The sequence below is a fragment of the Gracilinanus agilis genome, chromosome 2, assembly GCF_016433145.1.
Source record: "Gracilinanus agilis isolate LMUSP501 chromosome 2, AgileGrace, whole genome shotgun sequence".
Lineage (NCBI taxonomy): Eukaryota > Metazoa > Chordata > Mammalia > Didelphimorphia > Didelphidae > Gracilinanus > Gracilinanus agilis.
The window spans coordinates 552,372,557-552,392,514 of record NC_058131.1 but is presented as its reverse complement, the minus strand read 5'-3'; the positions used below and the strand labels follow the sequence as shown (position 1 = coordinate 552,392,514).

The following is a 19,958-nucleotide window of genomic DNA, read 5'->3' as shown; positions in this document are numbered from 1 at the left end:
GGAAGGAAGGAAGGAAGGAAGGAAGGAAGGAAGGAAGGAAGGAAAGAAGGAAGGAAGGAAGGAAGGAAGGAAAGAAGGAAAGAAAGAAAAGAAAAGCGAGAAAGCTCTATGAACAAAATGGTCCATAGAGTCACAAGGAGTCGGATACTACTGAGCAACAAGAACGGTTTACACCCAGCTATGAACTAAGTACTATTCCTTCATTTAAAAGGACATAAGTAATAGTAACTTTTACAGTTATTTATAAAGTACTTTAAGGTTTATGAAATAAGGTTCTCATTCCAGCCCTGTGGGCTCAAGAATATTATTGCCATTTTATGGACAGGAAAATTGAGGATCTCAGAAGTTAAGCAACTTGCCCATGGTCACACTGCTGCCACATATCTGAGAAGGATTCAGATCCTGTTTTCCCAATTCCAAGTTTGGTCCTCTTTCCATTACCCCCGTGCTACCTTTATAAACAAAATGCCCTAGTTGAAAAATCCTGGCCTAATCAGATATATGATCAAAGGAGCACAGGGTCTAGTTCTGAAGGAATTTATTCTAATTCAATCATTTTATAGACAAGGAAACAGGCTTGAAGTGAAAAAAAAACAAAAAAAAAAACAACTCAAGAAATTTAGTTTTCATGTCAGAAACAACTGCTTAGAGATTAGAGCTAGCCATTGAATCCAAGAAATGAGCTATTTCCCCATGGCTCCTTTTCAATGGAGATCTCAAAGCACCAGCTGGATGACCCCTTATTGGGTATATTATAGTAGGATTATTTTTCGGAGGAGTATTGATCAGAATAGGTGCCCACCGAAGTCCCTTCCCAACTCAAAAATTCTGTAACTTTGTGTTATATGCTCCCCTCAGAGACTATACCCAACAAATGGTTTTGTTCTAGACCACTTTCTCTGGTGGTGTTATTGAAAGGTATAAGCAGGGGTGTGCTGAAGCCAGTTAAGGCATTGCTGGAGAGCCGATTGTTAAATAAAACATGAGGGGAAGCTAGGTGGCTTAGTGGATAGAGAGCCAGGCCTTACTAAGGTCCTGGGTTCAAATCTGACCTCATCCACTTCCTAGCTGTGTGCCCCTGAGCAAGCCATTTACCCTCATTTGCCTAGCCCTTTTTGTTTTAAAGTTATCACTAAGACGGAAAGTAAGGGTTTAAAACTAAATTAATAAATTGTCTGAGGGGGCAGCTGGGTAGCTCAGTGGATTGAGAGTCAGGCCTAGAGACTAGGTTCAAATCCGGCCTCAGACACTTTCCAGCTGTGTGACCCTGGGCAAGTCACTTGACCCCCATTGCCCACCCTTACCACTCTTCCACCTAGGAGCCAATACATAGAAGTTAAGGGTTTAAAAAAATATATTTTTTTAAATAAACAAACAAACAAACAAACAAACAAATAAATAAATTGTCTGAGCATCTATACCTCAAAAGCTAGCAAACAGGGATTGATTTTTTATTTTATTTATTTATAGACTTAAGAAAGTGATGGAGAAAATGTTAATAATGCAGATTGAACCTAAAAGCACGTCCCTTTTCGGAGAGCCGGTTGCTAGATATTTATTAGCGCACTCTTGGTCCAATGCCCAGTGGGCTTCTGCACGCTCCCCTCTCACCTGGGAGTGGAGCAGCTGCACCCGCTCGCTGGTCTCGATGAGTTCCTGCTCGGCCAGTTTCCGGGCCCTCTCGGTCTGCTCCACCACAGCCCGGAGCTCCTCGAGTTCTGCCTGCAGCAGGTTGTTGCGGCGTTCCACAATGGCGATGTTCTCCTTCAGGTCATCGTTAGCCCGGACCGCGTCGTCCAGTTGGATCTGGGTGTCCTGAGGATGAGGGAAACGGATGTCAGAGAGCATCACGGCAGTGGCGTCAACTGAGGGGGTGGATGCGCTGACCTGGGCATCTAGAAGGTCCACGAGGAGCTAAAAAGTTTGGGGTGCCAATCCCTCTGCCATGACCAGGTATTGGGGTTCTAGGGCATGTACCAGAACTTGTTCCCAATACAGGGTCACAGATTTAGAAGCCATGCAGGGCAGCCAGCGGTTAGAGTGCTGGACCTGCAGTCAGGAAGACCTGAGTTCTAATCTGACCTCAGAAGCTTATGAGCTGTAGTGACTTAACCTCTGTTTGCCTCAGTTTCCTCAATTGTAAAATGCAAATCATAGCATCTACCTCCCATGGTTGTTGTGAGGATCAAATGAGGAATATTTGTAAAGCATTTAGCCCAGTATCTGTTACATGGGAGGCATTATATAGATCTATTAACTATTATTATTGTTTTTAATCTAATCGAACCCCTTCATTTTACAGATGGAGAAACTGAGGCCTGGAGAGGCTAAGTAACGTGTTCTGGGTAGCAGAGACAGGATTTAAATCGGGTTCCTCTGGCTCCAAATCCATTATTCTTTTTGCTGAATCACTAAATAGTTGCCAAGATACTTCAATCATTTCCAAGATGGTAGAGGGGGAAATGCCTCTGGTTCTGAGAAAACGGACATACCTTGAGCAAGCCTTGTAGGGTCTTGACTTGCTTCTGGGCCTCTGCAGCTATGCGATTAGCGTGGCTGAGTTGGATCTCCATCTCGTTGAGGTCTCCCTCCATCTTCTTCTTCACCCGAAGGGCCTCGTTCCGGCTTCGGGTCTCAGCGTCCAGGGAGGTCTGCAGGGAGTCCACCACACGAAGGTGGTTGCGCTTGGCCTGTTCCATCTCCTCATCCTTCTCTGCCAACTTCCGTTCAATCTCTGCCTTGATCTGATTGAATTCCAGCTGGGCCCGGAGGATCTTCCCCTCCTCATGCTCCAAGGAGGCCTGGAAGAATGGAGAAGAGCTAAGGGTGAGAGGTGTTTGGGATACACACGCAGAGGGAGAGAGGGCTGAGACAAGTTATGGACGCTGAGTGGGGCCGAGAATAAGGGAGGAGGGAAGCGTAAGGGAGAGAATATGGCAGAGGCATAATAAATGGAGGGGGATCCAGGCAGGACCTCCCAGGTCCAGACACCGACTCCCGGGCACTCTGACTGAGGGAGCCTGAGAAGATCACTTGCCCCACGCAATTAACTCTCTAAGACTACGTATTGCTGAAGAAGGGGGGTTCCACGTGGCAGATTGCTAGGTCCGCACTGATTCCTCCTCGAGGAGCTCCCTGTACCAGAAATCCCAGACTGAGTCAAACAAGAAGAAGGGAATAAGGGAATGGGACATGGAGATGATACAGAAGAAGAAAACCCAAGGCCTAAGGAGGGGGGACTTCACGGATAGAGGGGAGGTCGTCGAAGTCATATACAAGCAATCGGATATAAGTAATGTGAGGACATAAAGGGTAATATAAGTAATATGAATGCAGAAAGAGTAATATAGAGTAATAGAAGTAAAAGAAGTGCATCAAGAATAATATAAATAGAAGTGCATAAAGAGGAATATAAAGTAATAGAAGTGCATAAAAATAATATAAAGTAATAGAAGTACATAAAAAATAATATAAAGTAATAGAAGCAATATGTAATATTATAATATTAAATAATGAGTATATAGAGCAATACAAAGTAATATAAATAATATGAGTAAAAAGAAATGTAAATATAAGTAACAATAAATATAAAAAAGTAATATAAATACAAGTAACAAATAATATAAACAATATGAGTGCATAAAAAGTAATAGAAGTGACAATATATACTATAGTATAAAGCAATATAATATAAGAGCATATAGAGCAATATAAAGTAATAAAGTAATATAATGAGTAGAATAAGTATATAAAGAGTAATATAAATAACACAAGTAATCAAGTACATAAAGAGTATAGTATAATAATATATTATAATATAAAGCAATTTAAGTAAGAGTCCATAGAGCAATATAAAAATAATGAATGACATATAAAATGATATGATATGTATGAGTAGTGTGAATATATAAAGAATAATATAAAATAATATAAAGAGGGCAGCTGTGTAGCTCAGTGGATTGAGAGCCAGGCCTAAAGATGGGAGGTCCTAGGTTTAAATCTGGCTTTGGACACTTCCTAGCTGTGTGATCCTGGGCAAGTCACTTAACCTCCCTTGTCTGGCCCTTACCACTCTTCTGCCTTGGAACCAATACATAGCATTGATCCTAAGACAGAGGGTAAGGATTAAAAAAAAAAAAAAGAATAGCATAAAGTAAGATACGTAAAATGAGAGTAATATAAAAATAATAGAGTGAAGAGAAAGGGGCTACTAAGAATTCAACAGGAGTAAGGAACAACAGGATTCAAGGGAAAGAAAGAGCCTTGGTTTGGGGTTCAGAGGCCCTGGGTTTGAATCTCAGCTTTACTACATACTCCCTGGATCGTCCTAGGGAAAGCTATTCCATTTCCTCATTCGTCAAAGGAAAGAGTTGGACTAGATGACTTTTAAAGCCTTTTCAAGCTCAAAATCTATGAGCTTATGATCTGGGAAATACTGAAAAGAAGACAAGGTGAAAACTGGTAGGTGGATGGAATCTGAAACATAGACATATAGAAACATACAGGTAAGAAAGATTATGGGGGACTTACTTGGGGAGGAAGGTAGGATATAAAGAGTAGACAGATAAAGGGGGGCCCTGGCCTCTCTCACCTCTGCTTCCTCCAGGGCTGACTGCAGTTCCAACTTCTCTGCCTCCAGCTGTTTCCGTATCTTCTCCAGCTCGTGGATACTCTTCCCACTGGAGCCCAACTGTTCTGTCAGGTCTGAGATCTCCTCTGTGGGTCAAAGGCAGAAGATCTAGTTATTGGGCTGAGGTCACTGAGATTATCCTACAGGGGAGGGAGTCTTTGGCTTCAGCAATCATCAAGATTCCCTGGCTGCCATGTTGTCATTTATTTCCTGATCTATCAGTTGAGCAAGTGGGGAAGTTCACCACCAAATCTGCTGCTGCCTCCTTCCTTTCCTCCTTTATTCTCTCCCCAACTCACCCTGGAGGTTCTTGTTTTCCCTCTTGAAGGTCTCCAGATGCTCCAGGGACTCCTCATAGGCATTCTTTAGCTTGAAGAGTTCAGTGCTAAGGGAACGAGCCTCCTTCTGAGATGACTCCAGCTCTGACTGAGACTCCTCATATTTCTGCTTCCACTCGGCAAGGATCTATAGAGGCAAGAATAGAGACCAGGTCACTTGACAAGTTCCCAGGGCTGGCTTTCTGCTGTTCCATCAGCTCTATCCCAAGCATTTTGGGCTAGAGACTCCATGACTTTTGGCTTGTATTTCTATCCATAACACAGTCTCCTTCATCCCCAGGAGAGTTTTTCCTAGCCTTTTTACTACAAATCATTCTCTTCCATTTCCTTCTTTAGAGCTACCTTTCCTTTCCACCTGGTTCTTATACCATATTCTTTGTCCTTCTTGCCCTTTCTTCTTTCTTCCTCTCCTCCATCTCTCTATTTTGATTCCTTCTATCTTTAACTAACCTTCTACCTCATCTTTATTTCCTCATTTCCTTTCTTCATACCTTGTCCAAGTTCCTCTGACTCTTGTCTAGGGCCAAGGTTGTGGCCCAGATCACTCCACAAAGTCTCCAGACTGCACTCCCCTTAGCCCCATTCCTGGGGCCTCTTTCTAGACTCACCCCGACCCATTTCTCCTTCTACATCCTTCCACCTTCCTTGTCCTCATCTCCCTGGACACTTTTAGCCTCCCATCTCCTCATCCCCTTGGCTTCCTCTCCCTGAGTCTCTGTCTTTATCTTCTCCATACCTGGATCTTCCCTTTGGGCATTACTCAGATTCTTGATGGTCTCTTTGATTCTTTTTACTCTTATCTAGTTTCTTTTTCTACTTGCTCTAGCCCTATTGTGGAAATTCCACTTCCTGTTTTTCTTTCTTTTCTCATCTATAGCATGGCCCAGAAAAGAAGGATTGGATTTGGCGTTTGCCATGTGATATCTGCATGACCCTGGGTGTGTTTATTTCCTCATTTATAAGATGAAGATGTTGTCCTAAATGTCCTTACATCCTGCAGGCTCTAAAGCAATGCCTAGATGAACCCTCCGACCTTGTTGCAGTCCCTCTCCATCCCATCCTCACCTTGTCAAAGTTCCTCTGTTTCTTGTCCAGAGCAGCAGCAGCAGCGTTGGATCTTTCCACATCCACCATCAGGTCCTCAATTTCATTCTGTAGTCGGTGTTTGGTCTTTTCCAGGGATGAGCACTTGGCATTCACAGCCTCCACAGCCTCCTCTGCATCTTGCAGCCTCTGGGCCAACTTCTTCCTGCCCAGGGTGGAGATGGGAGGCAAAGGGGAGCAGCATGAACCTTCTGGAAAATGATTCCTGGGCACTCTGATGGCCTACAGGGCTACTTAATTAATCTAGAACCATGTTAGAGAAAGCTAGAACAGCCTAAGGCTAGGCACCAGAATGATCTGGGCAACACACAGACAGCACAGTGATCCAAGAACATCAGCCACTGAGAGCCGTAGAATCTTTCTTAGAGAAACCTAGAACAGCCTTGGGCCAGGCATCAGAGTGATCTAGACAACATGCAAATGACATAGTAACTAGAACAGGAGCTAACAGTACCAGCCATCTATAATCTAAACTAGAGAAATCTAGAGCAGACACTCAAAATATAGGTACAAGCACATTTTAGAGCACATAAAATTTATATAGAATCTTCATGACATTGACTTAAGACATGAAACCACCAATACCCTACACAAAAAACAAATGTCTTTATGACTTGGTGTGAAGTTCTAGATCAAACATATGATAAAAAAGTACATTTCCTGCGCTGAGTTCATATGCCCGCTGTGCAGCCCTTCCCAGGGCTTCAGTGCCCTGCCACATGCCGTAACTCTCTGCACACAGACAAACCTTTTGTTCGTCTTATATTCAGATCCAAAACATAACCCGAGCAAAAAGCTTCCCTGAGAGGAGAAGATGCAGGAGTGGGGGAAGGGGTTTATCTCCCACCCCCGAATTTCTTTTTGAAGAGAGGTCTGGCTCTGGAGCCCTGAGCCTTACTTATGTTCTATTTAGTGACAGGGGGATTGGGGAAGCCCCAAAGACTCACTTGGCCTCCTCCAGCTCTTCAGTCCTCTGGATGGCGTCTGTCTCATATTTGGTCCTCCATTGTGCCACCTCTGAGTTGGCCTTGGACAGGACACGCTGGAGCTCAGCCTTGGCCTCAGTCTCCTCCTCATACTGCTCTCTTAAGAGGTCACAGTCATGGCGGGCTGACTGCAGGGCATGTGCCAGGGCATTCTTTGCCTGGGAGTGCATGAGCAGAAGAGGAAGAGATTATGTGCACCATCTTTTGGTGCAACAGCAAGGACAACCCTATGCTTCACTCTATGCTCCATCCCATGATGGTTTTTTTCCATCAGTTTCCTTGCTATTTGCTTCTTCTGAGTCTACCCTTTGTGTTCATCTCCAGCAAAATATCAAACAAATCTACAAGTATTTACCAAGGACTTTCTCTAAGTCATAGGATCATAGCTTGACAGCTGGAAGGGATCTTAAAGATTATTCAATTTAACCCTCTCATTTTCTTGATGAGGAAACTGAGGCAATGAGAGATTAAATAGCTTGCCAAGGTCAGATAACGGGGGTGGAGCTGAGGTACATTTTGAACCTAGGTCTTCCTGACTCCAAGTTCAACAGTTTATCCACAACTCTATGCTATCTCTCTCCAGGATCTGGAGCTTTTTGGCCATTCAGGATCGTAGTCTGAGCCCCTCATTTTGCAGATGAGGAAACTAAGGCCCAGAGACAAAACTTAGCCAAGGTCATATAGTAAGTGGTAAGGGTTCAAAGCTTTATCTTTTGACTCTAGAGTCAGTGTAATTTCCTTATACCTGCCATCTCCCTATCCCTCCATCTCTGATCTCTGGCCCCAGGCTTTGCCTTCAGCTTTCACTTTTCCCCCAGCTAGTTCTCAATAAGCTGACCCCAGTAATCTACTAAGTCTGTATTCCATCTTCATGTTCCACCATGGGTGTTCCATTCCTCCCATTCTTTCCATCTTTCCATCTCCTCTCCCCATAGCTATCTATTAGCTTTCCTTCTTTCTCTAGATTATTCCCAAGTTCTTCATACTCAGTTATTGAAAACTCAACTTTGTGAATAAGACTAGGAGGACTAAGGGGTTACTGGACTGGCAAGGGCCAAACATCCCTTGGGATAAAGTCATTTCGGAGGTCTGGGGAAGCAATAGGCAAATAGTACTCTCATTTTGAGGCTTATGAGAGGGAGATGGGGAGCTGAGGTAGTTGCTAATTTCTCTTCCTCACCAGAAGAGCGAATAGGGGACTGAGAATGGATGAGAAATCCCAGGCTCACCTTGACCTCTTCCTCCAGCTGCCTCTTGAGATCTTCCATTTGCTGTGTGTAGGTAAGCTTGCCTCTGGTCAGCTGGGAGATCAGTGCCTCCTTCTCATCCAGCTGTCGGGACAGCTCACCTGGGGAAGCACAGAGAACATATTTAGTTCATGAAGATCAGGAATCCCCTTTCCTATCCAAAAACTCTGTCTTTATGGTCAAAGGATACAAATAGGCAGTTTTCATATGAAGAAATTAAAGCTATCAATCATTTTTAAAAAGCTATCAATAGGGGGCAGCTGGGTAGCTCAGTGGAGTGAGAGTCAGGCCTAGAGACAGGAGGTCCTAGGTTCAAACCTGGCCTCAGCCACTTCCCAGCTGTGTGACCCTGGGCAAGTCACTTGACCCCCATTGCCCACCCTTACCAATCTTCCACCTATGAGACAATACACCGAAGTACAAGGGTTAAAAAAAAAAAAAAAAAAAAAAAAAAAAAAGCTATCAATAATCACATGAAAAAATATTCTAAACCCCTCTTGATTAGAGAAATGCAAATTAAGATAACTTTCAGTACTATCTTATACTTATCAGATTGCCCAATATGTCAGTAAAGGAAAATGATAAATGTTGGAGGAGATGAGGCAAAATTAGAACACTAATGCATTATTGGTGGAGCTGTGAATTGATCCAACCATTCTGGAGGGCAATTTGGAACTATGCCCAAAGGGCTACAAAACAATGCATATCCTTTGATCCAGTAATATCACTAATGGATCTGTATCCCAAAGAGATAAAAAAAAAAGGTGGGGAAAGGATCTGCTTATACAAAAATATTTATAGCTGTTCTTTTTATGGTGGCAAAGAATTGGAAACCAACAATTCTGTCCTGACCTTTAGTCTTAGATGGCTGGAATGATTTGGAACAAGGATTTGTGGTATGTCTGTGTGGGGTGGGATTGGGGGTGAAGATGAAGGAGTTGGTGATCTTGTGGGCCTACTTGGTAATGAGACTGTTTCAGGGAGTGAGGTGACCCTGACCCATTCATGTTGAGGAGGGGTTAATCCCTCACGGAGCATCTCAGCTTAGCTCAGCCCAGCCCTGTCCTCACCATTTTCTGTCTGCAGTTTGGCCCTCTGGCTGGTGAGGTCATTGACAGAACGTTGTGTCTCCTCTGCTTTACTACGGTGCTCGTTCATTTGGTCTTCTAGGGTTCGGCACATCTTCTCTAGATTGGCCTGAAAATGGGGAGAGTGATAAAGAATGCAGGGGAGGGACGTGATGTAAAGATTTGGGAGATTAAAGGAGAACAGAAGCTAGAGAAAGCAAAGTGATGAGACTAAGGGAAGGAGTTAATAAATAAAAGTAACTTTTGGGAAAAGGGAAGGTGTTGAGTAGAGAAAAATGAAGAGATGAATGAAGAGAGACTAGTAGCTAGCACTTTCAGGTTTGAAAAGGACTTTCTATAGGTTAATTCCTTTGATTGTCACAACTACCCTGTGGGATAGGTGTTATCTTTATCCTCATTTTACAGGTGAAGAAACAGGAAGACAGACTTTAAGTGACTGTCTCAGTCATATGACAAGTAAGTGTCTGAGGCACGGTTTGAACTCAAATCTTTTTACATCTAAGTTTTGTGCTGTATTTACTGTGCCACCTATCTGCTTATCATCAAAAAAAGAAGAAAAGGACAAACGAGATGAGAAGATGGACAGGGAAGATAAAATGGAAGCCAAGATTGGTTCCCAGACAGAGGAAATGAAACAAAGAAGAGGCGAGTAGATAGAGATAGATGGAGGAAATTGAGAGTGAGAGACCCAGCTGTACACTTGTGTTTTATAAAGGTCTCACCTTGGCCTTAATGATTTGCTCCATGTTGGAGGTGACATCATCCAGCTCCAGCTTGAACTCGCTCTTCTCCTTCTCCAGCTTCTGCTTGACCCTCTGCAGGTTGTCAATCTGCTCTCCCAGCTCAGCCACACTGTCTGCATGCTTCTTGCGCAGGGCGGCTGCTGTGGCTTCATGCTGCAGAGTGGCCTCTTCCAGGTCCCTCCGCATCTTCTGGAACTCTGCCTCCCTCTTTTTGTTCATCTCAATCTGGACCGAAGTGGCCCCTCCAGCCTCCTCCAGCCTCTCACTGATCTCTTCCAGTTCCCTGGATAAGTCTGAGCGTAGCTTCTCCACCTTGGCCCGGGCTGTCCTCTCTGCTTCCAGCTCTTCCTCCAACTCCTCGATTCGAGCCTGGGGAAAGAGAAGAGACATTGCTACCCAGAGATGCAGAATCTTTCATTGTAGAACTGCTAAGTGAGGATCCAGGTTCTAATTTGTTGTGTTTTAAAAGTTATAGGATCATAGATTTAAAGCTAGAAGGGATTTGAGAGGTCTTTGAAACCAACTCTCATTGTATATATGAGGAAACTAAGTTTCGGGGAAGTGAAGCAGATTCCAAAGCTAGTAAGTGTTGGAGGTGGGATTTGAATCCTAGTCTTTCTGACTTATGTCTCAAACTTTATTCACTGTGTCATATTGTCTCTTTTACTATAGTATCTCTTAGGCCTAAATTCCATAGGATTTAAGCACTTCTGAAAATGATCTTGAAATCGACCCTCATTTATTAATTTATTTAAGTCCTTACCTTCTGTCTTATTTTCGGTTCTAAGTTAGAAAAGCAGTAAAGGCCAGACAATTGGGGTTAAGTGATCTACCCAAGGTCACACAACTAGGAAATATCTCAGATCAGATCCTCCTGACTCCGAGCCTGGCCCTCTATACACTGTACTACCTAGCTACTCCCCCCCACATCTATTTTTTAAAGACTTTGTAGGATAACACTCCTTATGACTTATGGAGTGAAAGGTATTGAAACTAGCTATTGAAGTAGAATGAGGTCCTTTGTTCTATGGTCTATGATTGCCATTTAAAATATTTTTGTAGAGTATCAAATGAGAGGGGGGAAGACATGTGTCTCTTATTGAAGACCAGAGGAAAAACAATCTGACATAGAATTTTAAAAACGAGATTCAGGCTGAAGCATTGACCTTTGGAGATATGGGAGGGTCATATTCTTTATTAGTGAAATAGTCTTCCTTTAGAGAATAAACTCAGACCTTCTATATTCCAGAGGAAGGATTAGTGACTGCTGTCTATCTCACAAGAGGGACATATCTTAATATATTTTGGCCCAAAGACTTCTAAAGCTAAAATTTAACAGATGATAACATGGATCACCCATTTCTTGAGATAATTTTTATCGTCTGTGTTCAATTCCATCATCCTTTTCAACATTAATTCATATAAATAGGAAAAATAGGTCTATTTTTATCCTGTCACTGGCCAAATGCTATTGTGAAGACTATTAGAATAGGCAAAGGCCAATGATGAGTTTTCATAGTCATTTTTGGAAGAAAGTGATAATGAGAAGGAAGAAGAATAATAAGAGAGGAAAAGTCAGAGGACCTGAGTTTGAGTCTATCCTCTATCACTTATTTACCGGTCACCTTGGGCAAGTCATTTAACCTCTCTAGACTTTGGTCTCCTCATCTATAAAAGGAGGAAGTTGGGCTAGAAGGTTCTAAATTTCTTGTTCTATGAAAGGTGATGAAGGTCAAGTGAGAAGGCAGTGAAATATAAGATAAGTGGTGCTAGGGGTTGGACTCCATGATTGCTAAGGGACTTTCAGTTTTAGAATTCTGAGTCTGACATGATGAGAATTAAAAGGAAGGAAGAAAGGAATTCTATGACTATAATTCTGGTGAATACAAGTCATGTGGAGAAATCTCTTGGCTTCTTTGGCCAAGGAATCAAAGATGGAGGAAGAAGGGAGATGATGGGTTATGAGTATATGAATATCTGTTACTAGAAAGAGTTACAGTCCACTTGTTCCTATTGCCTTGGCAGGATGAGTAGACTTCAATCTACTCCCTAAGGATGTTCTAGTAATATTAGGTAATAATACTGCCCTCAGCAGGAAAGGAGTAAGTAACACAGTCTAATGGTAAGACTGTTGGATCTATAATCAGTAAACCCAAGTTTAAATCTCAAACATGTTACTTATTACCTGAATAGTCTTTGGAAAATCACTTTCCTGAGCCTTAGTTTCCCCAGCTGTAAAAACGAGAGACATGGGATAGATGATCTCTAAGTTCCCTTCTAGTCCTATCATCCTCTGGATTCCCACAATATTGGATTTTAAAGCAAATTAGAATCCTGCCTTTTGAGTTGGGTGTCCATTTTCTGATGACCTGCCCCACTGACCCCAGCCTAACTCATTACAGTGACAGTGCCCATTGGGGCTAAACAGAAGGAGAAAGTTCCTGCTTTTTAGCTAAGAGATCCACAAATCATGGAATTATTGGCATATCACCATTTTCTTCTTGTCAGATTCATGATGGAACTTTACCTGACAAGGTCTAATCATCTGAGCAACGGATGCTATGGAAGGCCTGGTTGGGGAATCCAGGAACTAGACAGGAGGTCCCTGCTTGGTGACTTGTGTATCCATCCACCTTGTTCTTAGGTCTTACCTGTAGTTCTTTGAGCTTCTTCTGCAGTTGGCTGCCCAGAGCTTGCTCATCCTCAATTCTTGCATTGAGAGCATTTAGTTCAAAGTCCTTCCTGTGGAAGAGGGAGGTATGAGGATGAGAGAGAGACAGAAGGTATGTGTCCTGAAAGGAACTCACTATTTATGGAGAGGTAACAGATACCTTCCATGGAGGACTGGAGTTACCACAGAGGCAGTCCAACCATCTACATCTTTTATACTACAGTTCTATTACCCTGAGAATTGGACCCTATCATAGAAGAAAGACTGAGAGTCAGTAGATCTGGGTTCTAATTCAGTTTCTGTCATTAATTAGCTATATAATAGGCAGCTAGATGGCATAGTAGTTAGATTTCCAGGCCTGAAGTCAGGAAGACTTATCATCTTGAGTTCAAATCTGGCTTCAGACACTTAATAGCTGTGTGACCCTGGGTAAGTCACTTAACACTGTTCACTTCAGTTTCCTCATTTGTAAAAAGAACTGGAGAAGGCAATGGGAACCATTCTAGTATCTTTGCCAAGAAAGCCCCAAATGGAGTCCCAAAGAGTTGGACATGACCGAAAAATAAGAAGTTATATAATCTAGAACAAATCACTTAAATTCCTTGAGACTTTCCACTATGCCTCAGTTTCATCATCCGTATAACGAGGGGCTAGACTAAATGACCTCTAGGTTCCTTCCAAAAAAAGAATCATTGAAAATAATCTAACTGATCTCTACTTTCATAGTTCTATATTCTGTGATTTTATAATCTTGGATGCCATTTAATTTATTTTGGTCTTGGCTTCCTAATTTGTAAAAAAAATGCCCTACATACTTTAGTGTTCATTTTATTATTATTTTTAAACCCTTTCCTTCTGCCTTAGAATCAGTGGCAGAAAAGCAGTAAGGGCTAGGCAATGGGGGTTAAGTGACTTGCCCAGGGTCACACAGCTAGGAAATGTCTGAGGTCAAATTTGAACCTAGGATCTCCCATCCCTAGACCTGGTTCTCTATCCACTGAGCCATCTAGCTGCCACCTTATTGCTCATTTTAGAATCTAGTAAGATTATTCATTAATTTACTCATAGCTCTACACAACAATTTTAATATGAATAATGATTCTTCTTGACATCTGCATAACACTTTGAAGTGCTATATAATTCTGAGGTATTGTTATTATAAAAGAACATAGCTACTCAAAATCAATTTTTTGCCTAGTGATGCTAGTTAATTAGGAGTCACAGAATTCCATAATCTCTAACAAATGAAAACTGAGGCTCATCCAGAGGGCAATAGAGAGACATTTAGTAGGTGCTCATAAGCAGGCTATAATATATCACTTAGGACAATTAGTACACAAGAAGTGACATTAAAAATATAATCAAAGAGATATATTACTAGAAGAAGATGTATGGTTTTCCATATCAGAAGAACAAGGGATAACTAAAGGATAGCCCTTGGCTTCGTTGATGATCCTTCCCCTCTCCCCCTATAAGAAGGTAGAGATCAGGAGCCATAATGAAGATAGTCTTTCTTATCTAAATAAGGGATGGAAAGATGGTAGAGGATATTGTACTTTTTCAACCGCTCATCCAACTGCTGCTTATCATTCTCTAGGTCCATGATGCTCTCCTGAGTCAGTTTTAGGTCACCTTCTAGCTTCCGCTTTGCTCGTTCCAGGTCCATCCGAATCTTCTTCTCCTGTTCCAGGGATCCTTCCAACTGATAGAGAAGGGGAAAATGGTCAACAACTATGGTGAGATGGAAGATTCTGCCTTGGTAATTTTTGAAAGGTCAGTCATTCCAGGAATTGAGAAATCACAGGGGAAGACAAATTGACTTGAGAGAAATCCAGTTTTAGAAAGATGTTAGTCAAGACTAATGGACAGATATCACTAGAGATCTATTAGATGAATCCTAAAATGTATATGGCATGATCATTGAAGAACAGATTTCATGTAAAACCTTAGGATCCCTAAAAATTCCTTTTTTAAAAGAAACTCATACAATTTTTAAGGTCCTGCATCCCTTCCCAGGGGAATCAAGCCTCCCAAACTTCCTGCACAAGGCAGGAAAAATGGGCTTGAATTTGGATGGCAAGGGAGGTCCCTCACCTACCTCTGATAACACTGATGATATTAGGTCAATATCTAGGATCTAAGAACTATTATCTTAGTCTTTTCTCCTTATTTTCTTTCCTAAGAAAATGAAGAATTCTTCTCCCCTACCCTACCCTACCGTACCCATCATCCTGTAAAGGTCACACTAAGATGGTATTCCAGACATATAATTGGCCATTTACTTACATCATCCACTTGCTGTTCCAACTTGACCTTGGCCTTAGTTAGGGTGTTAACTTTGTCCTCCTCAGCCTGTAGATCATCCAGTGCTTGTTGATGGGCTTCCTGGAGGGCCTTCTTCTCCTTGGTCAGCTTGACAATGATCTCATCCAATCCAGCCATTTCCTCTGTTAAGTTTTTGACCTGGCATCCAAGAACCCCCAATTTCATTTAGGCCACTGGTGGTACCTAATTTGTATTACTACATTGATGTATTCAAAGGGAATTCCCAGGGATTCAATGCCAGGTGTCCCCAGATACCACAGAGATCAGAGGTGGAACCTGCTTAATCAGGATTGTTTCTTATATGTGGAAAAGCCCAATGTACTAGAAGTGCTTGGCCCATACATCCAGAGTATTAAAGAATTCAGGCAATGAACCAACAGAAAATAGAATCAATTTTGTTTCTTTCCTCATTTTTTTTTCTCCAGATTTTCATAGGGAATTTGATGGGAAATGGGCAGGAATATGAGTGTACTTGCTATAGGATGATGATAATTTCTCCTGACTAATCTAGGATCCTTGGGAGCAGAAGAAGGAAGGAAGAACCAGGAAGGGAAAAGCATCAATAAATGTGGACCTGGTTAATATACATTTAGGAAAAGGGCACATTTTGGTAGATAGAGTAGACCATTACAGCTGTCCTTGTGGACAGTCAACATGCAAATGATTTATTGGGCTGAAAAATGGTATTCCTAAGGGAAAAGGGAATTTTGACATTATTAGCTTGGAAAAAAAAGGCCAAACATCATTACTATTTTCAATTCTGTGGAAACTAATGTAGAGTTGAGCTATTTTCCAACTTCCCTAATAACTGATAACAAAGGAGAGTTATTTTTAGCCATGAGGAAGACCCTTTTGATAGATGATGAGTTCAGGTTCTTGGTAGAGGGTTAAAAGGGGGCTGTGGAAGACTCATCCTTCTAGTTCTCTAAGAAGAGGATGTGGCTTCATTGATCTGGCCTGAGTTAGGTTGGGTGTTGTGCTGTTTATTCTCTGAATGACCTTGGACAAATAATTTTCTTTGTGTCTCTATGTCCTCATCTATTAATAAGGGTTTGGGCTACATGGCTTCTGAGGATACTTCCAGGACCCATTATTTTATGAATGAACCCATGCATTTATGAAGAGCTTTTTGACAGTTAGAGAAATCAGAATCCTGTGAACCTGGGTACCACTGGCTAGAATTAGCCCCTGCTCACCTTGTTCTCTGTTGCATGCTTCTCCTTCTCCACTTTGGCCAAAGTCAACTCCAAGTCATCTATATCCCTCTTGAGCTCTGAGCATTCATCCTCCAGCTTTCGCTTCTTGGCTGTGAGCTCAGCATTCATTTCCTCCTCATCCTCCAGGCGCTCTGTCTGCTCCTTCACCTTGGCTTCCAGCTGGATCTTGTTTTTGATCAGCTGGTCACAGCGCTCTTCTGCATCTGCCAGGTTGTCTTGTTCCTGAGGGCAAGGTCAGGGTAAGAATGGTTTAGAGACCCTTTATCTGGGGCTGTATCCTCATTCCAAAAAAGAGGGGGTGAGAGAAAGAGAAAGAAGCCCAATCCTAGTAAGGAATATGCTGGTTTGGGATGGACATGTGCCACCATCTTTAGATCCCAGACCTTCCTGGAGCTTCCCAGCTATGTAAACTTTCAGAGAAAGCAGGAGAGGAAAGGGATGGGGGCAGTGGAGGATTAAAAAGAAGAAGTGCTAGAGAGGAATGAGACAGGTATTTCTTTTCCTCACTTTTCTTACCTTCTTTTAAATTTTTTAAAAATTATTTTAAAAATATATGCATATTTTTATGAATTATATGTAACAACAAATTTCCACATAAGCTTTCATAAGTTATATGTCTGAACTTATCTCCTCCTTCCTTTCCCTTCCCCATTCTTGTGCTGACAGGCAATTCTATCTGAAACCCTTAGCTTCTGTCTTAGAATTGATACTAAGGATCAGTTCTAAGGCAGAAGAATGATAAGAGCAAAGCAATTGGGATTAAGTGACTTGCCCAGGGCCACATGGCTTAGAAGTGTCTCAGGCCAAATTTGAACCCTGGACCTCCCATCTCTAGTCCTGACTCTTTGTCCCACTGAGCCATCTAGCTATTCCACTGGGCATGTTCCTGCTGTGGATATGGGGAAATCTTCCTGAGAGAGAAATTGAGGAATGAGAGTGAGAAAGAGAAAGGACCCTTGGATCTCACCGCCTGGACTTGTAGTTGTAGATCATTCTTCTCCTGAAGCAATGACACCATCTTCTCTTCTAGTTCCTTTCGTCTTGCTTCTGACTTCTCCAGGGCATCCTTGAGCTTCCCAAACTCTTCCTTCATGGTGGCCATCTCCTTCTCTGTCTCTGCACTCTTTAACAGTGGCTTGATCTTGAAGAAAAGCTTCATCCAGGGCCAATTCTTGACACTCATGAAAGCTCGAATATTCCACTGAATTATCAACAGGGAGTCTCTGTGGAAACAAGGAGAGAGGAGTCAATAAACAAGTCTTTCACATTCACTCTCTTTTTTTTTTAGTTTTAGAAAATGTTCTCTACACACCTTCTAGGTCCCACAAGTCTGATGTGCCCTCTCCTACCATGAACCCTATGTAGGCTGCCTCTGTCTTTCTTTCTTTTTGAAGACCAATAGGAACATTTTCTTTGACATGGCCCAGCATTGAAATGGAGGCTGGGGAACTTTTCCCATAACATTTCTCACCTTCTTTCCAGGATCTTCTTGAATTCCATACGAGAAAGCACACCCCTAGATTGGGCCTGGATTCGGGTGATGATTCGAGAAAGTCTCTCATCTCTCATCTCCTCCAGAAGGCCCAGCAACCCAGCCTTGAAAAACACCTGAAAAGAAGGTATATATGTTAGAGAGAGGGGAAGTGAAAATTATCTCAACGGGAGAAGTTTTGATAAAATTATCAAGCAAAATTTGTGAGGGGAGGAGTAAAGCACCAGGGGAGCTAATGACGTGTGTCCATCGTGGAGGATATAATATATGTGATTCCAAAGTCTATCATCTATCTATCAAAGTCTATCAAAGATGATAGTGGAAGTATATGAAGAATCTGACTTCTGGAAGTAAGTAGAAGGACAAAAAAAATGGCATGATACTGACGGACCAAATAAGACATGGTGAGTAGTAAAGGCCTGGGAGGATCTCTCTCTCTCTCTTCCTCTCCTCTTCTCCCAGGTATGACTTCAAACTCTCCCCCCTTACACATTCCCAGTCAGCCCACTCTCCTGTGCCCTTGCCTCCCTCACCTTGGTGTGGCCAAACTTGTACTGGTTGTGGTCAATGTCCAGGGAGCCAAGTAACTTCTCTGCCCCCTTCCTGCTATCGATGAACTGGCCCTCTGGGATGGCTGCTGGGTTCAGAATCCGGTACCTGAAAGGGGAGATTAAGAAGGTCACTTCATTGTGTGGTCCTTGTCTGAATGAAGAATCCCCCCTCCCTTGGTCTTAACCAAGAGGGGTAGGAGCAAGAACTTCCAAACATCTCCTTTTCCACCTTTAATCTAGTCCTCTCTCTAGATGCAAATACTTTTTCCTGAGGGTCTCACCCACCTCTGTCGGAAGTCTCCATAGAGGATGCGGTTGGGAAATCCTTTCCTGCAGATTCGGATCCCCTCAAGCACTCCATTACAGCGTAGCTGGTGCATAACCAGGGGGTTGTCCATCACTCCTGTGAACAGGAGAGGAGGAAGGAAAGATACACAAATGAGGGGCTAGTGAACCTGAGAAGTTGTGGGAAACCCATGATAGTGGAAAACATGTGATTTGGGGGAGAATAATGGTACAGATACAGAATAGAGCTCCCTTTTTCTAGGATATCCCTCTAGGATAATAGTTGGGAAAGTGTGTCAGCAAAGGATTGTTCTGGGGCAGAGAATGCCCAGAAATGGGCTGCGTTCTCCTAGAGGTCCTGGTCTCACCTGGAGACTTGGTCTCATTGGGAATGATGCAACGCACAAAGTGGGGATGAGTAGAACGGAGGTTGGTCATAAGTTTGTTCAGGTTCTCCTGAAGTCAGAAAAGAAGGAGGAAGAGGAGGGAAAATGAGAAAAAAAGAGAGAATGGAGGGAAATATGAGAGGAGAAGAGGAACTATAACTAGAGAAGGGGATTGGAGACAAAAAAAGAGGAGAAAGAAAATGATGAAAGCAGGTGATAAAGCAAAAAATACTGAGAGACAAAGCAGACAAGTGTGGAGGGAAGTGGGAAGAAAAAGGAAAGAAAGAAAGAAAGAGAGAGAGAGAGAGAGAGGGAGGGAGGGAGGGAAGGAAGGAAGGAAAGAAAGGAGGAAGGAAAAGAAAGAAAGGAGGAAGGAAAAGAAAGAAAGAAAGAAAGAAAGAAAGAAAGAAAGAAAGAAAGAAAGAAAGGAAGGAAGGAAGGAAGGAAGAAAAAAAGAGGGAAGGAGGGAAGGAGGGAAGGTAGGAAGGAAGGACAAGAGAGAAGGGAGGACAGGCAAGAAGGGCTGAGATCTCAGGGAAGGGCCATGCATCTGATGTGGACTGAGGAAGGGGGCACTCACCCTATGCAGAGCAGACACTGTCTGGAAGGAAGAGCCTTTCTTGGCTTTGCCTTTGCCCTTCTCAACAGCTATAGAGATGACCAAAAAGGAAGATTGTTAGTCTTATCATGAGGACAAGGGCAGGGTCATGGGCAGGGAATGAGGAATACTGACCATTTCTTGCAGCTCTACCACACAGTTAGCCTACTGGATTACCAGCTCCACAAAAAAAGTCAAATGCTGATATCTTGGTGTTCTTATCTCATCCCTCCTTCCCACTGGATATATGAATCTCAGGCTATAACTTGACATTGGGATTTCTACAACAACTCTTTA

At 42.6% G+C, this 19,958-nt stretch overlaps 1 protein-coding gene across 2 annotated transcripts in view; it reads right to left on the bottom strand.

Moving 5' to 3' along the window:
- LOC123237984 (myosin-7) overlaps positions 1-19,958 on the bottom strand; it is a 34,151-nt gene that overhangs the window by 5,386 nt on the left and 8,807 nt on the right. For both annotated transcript variants that reach the window (XM_044665239.1, XM_044665240.1), the window contains exons 16-34: positions 19,644-19,711; positions 19,046-19,133; positions 18,678-18,795; positions 18,375-18,498; positions 17,821-17,957; positions 17,317-17,572; positions 16,329-16,571; positions 15,094-15,270; positions 14,364-14,509; positions 12,788-12,878; positions 10,116-10,505; positions 9,376-9,502; positions 8,288-8,406; positions 7,020-7,216; positions 6,034-6,217; positions 4,930-5,095; positions 4,592-4,716; positions 2,493-2,801; positions 1,612-1,815 (exon numbers count right to left, since the gene is read on the bottom strand). In XM_044665239.1, the coding sequence (XP_044521174.1) occupies positions 1,612-1,815; positions 2,493-2,801; positions 4,592-4,716; positions 4,930-5,095; positions 6,034-6,217; positions 7,020-7,216; positions 8,288-8,406; positions 9,376-9,502; positions 10,116-10,505; positions 12,788-12,878; positions 14,364-14,509; positions 15,094-15,270; positions 16,329-16,571; positions 17,317-17,572; positions 17,821-17,957; positions 18,375-18,498; positions 18,678-18,795; positions 19,046-19,133; positions 19,644-19,711 (3,269 nt within the window). The remainder of the gene's footprint in view (positions 1-1,611; positions 1,816-2,492; positions 2,802-4,591; positions 4,717-4,929; positions 5,096-6,033; positions 6,218-7,019; positions 7,217-8,287; positions 8,407-9,375; positions 9,503-10,115; positions 10,506-12,787; positions 12,879-14,363; positions 14,510-15,093; positions 15,271-16,328; positions 16,572-17,316; positions 17,573-17,820; positions 17,958-18,374; positions 18,499-18,677; positions 18,796-19,045; positions 19,134-19,643; positions 19,712-19,958) is intronic.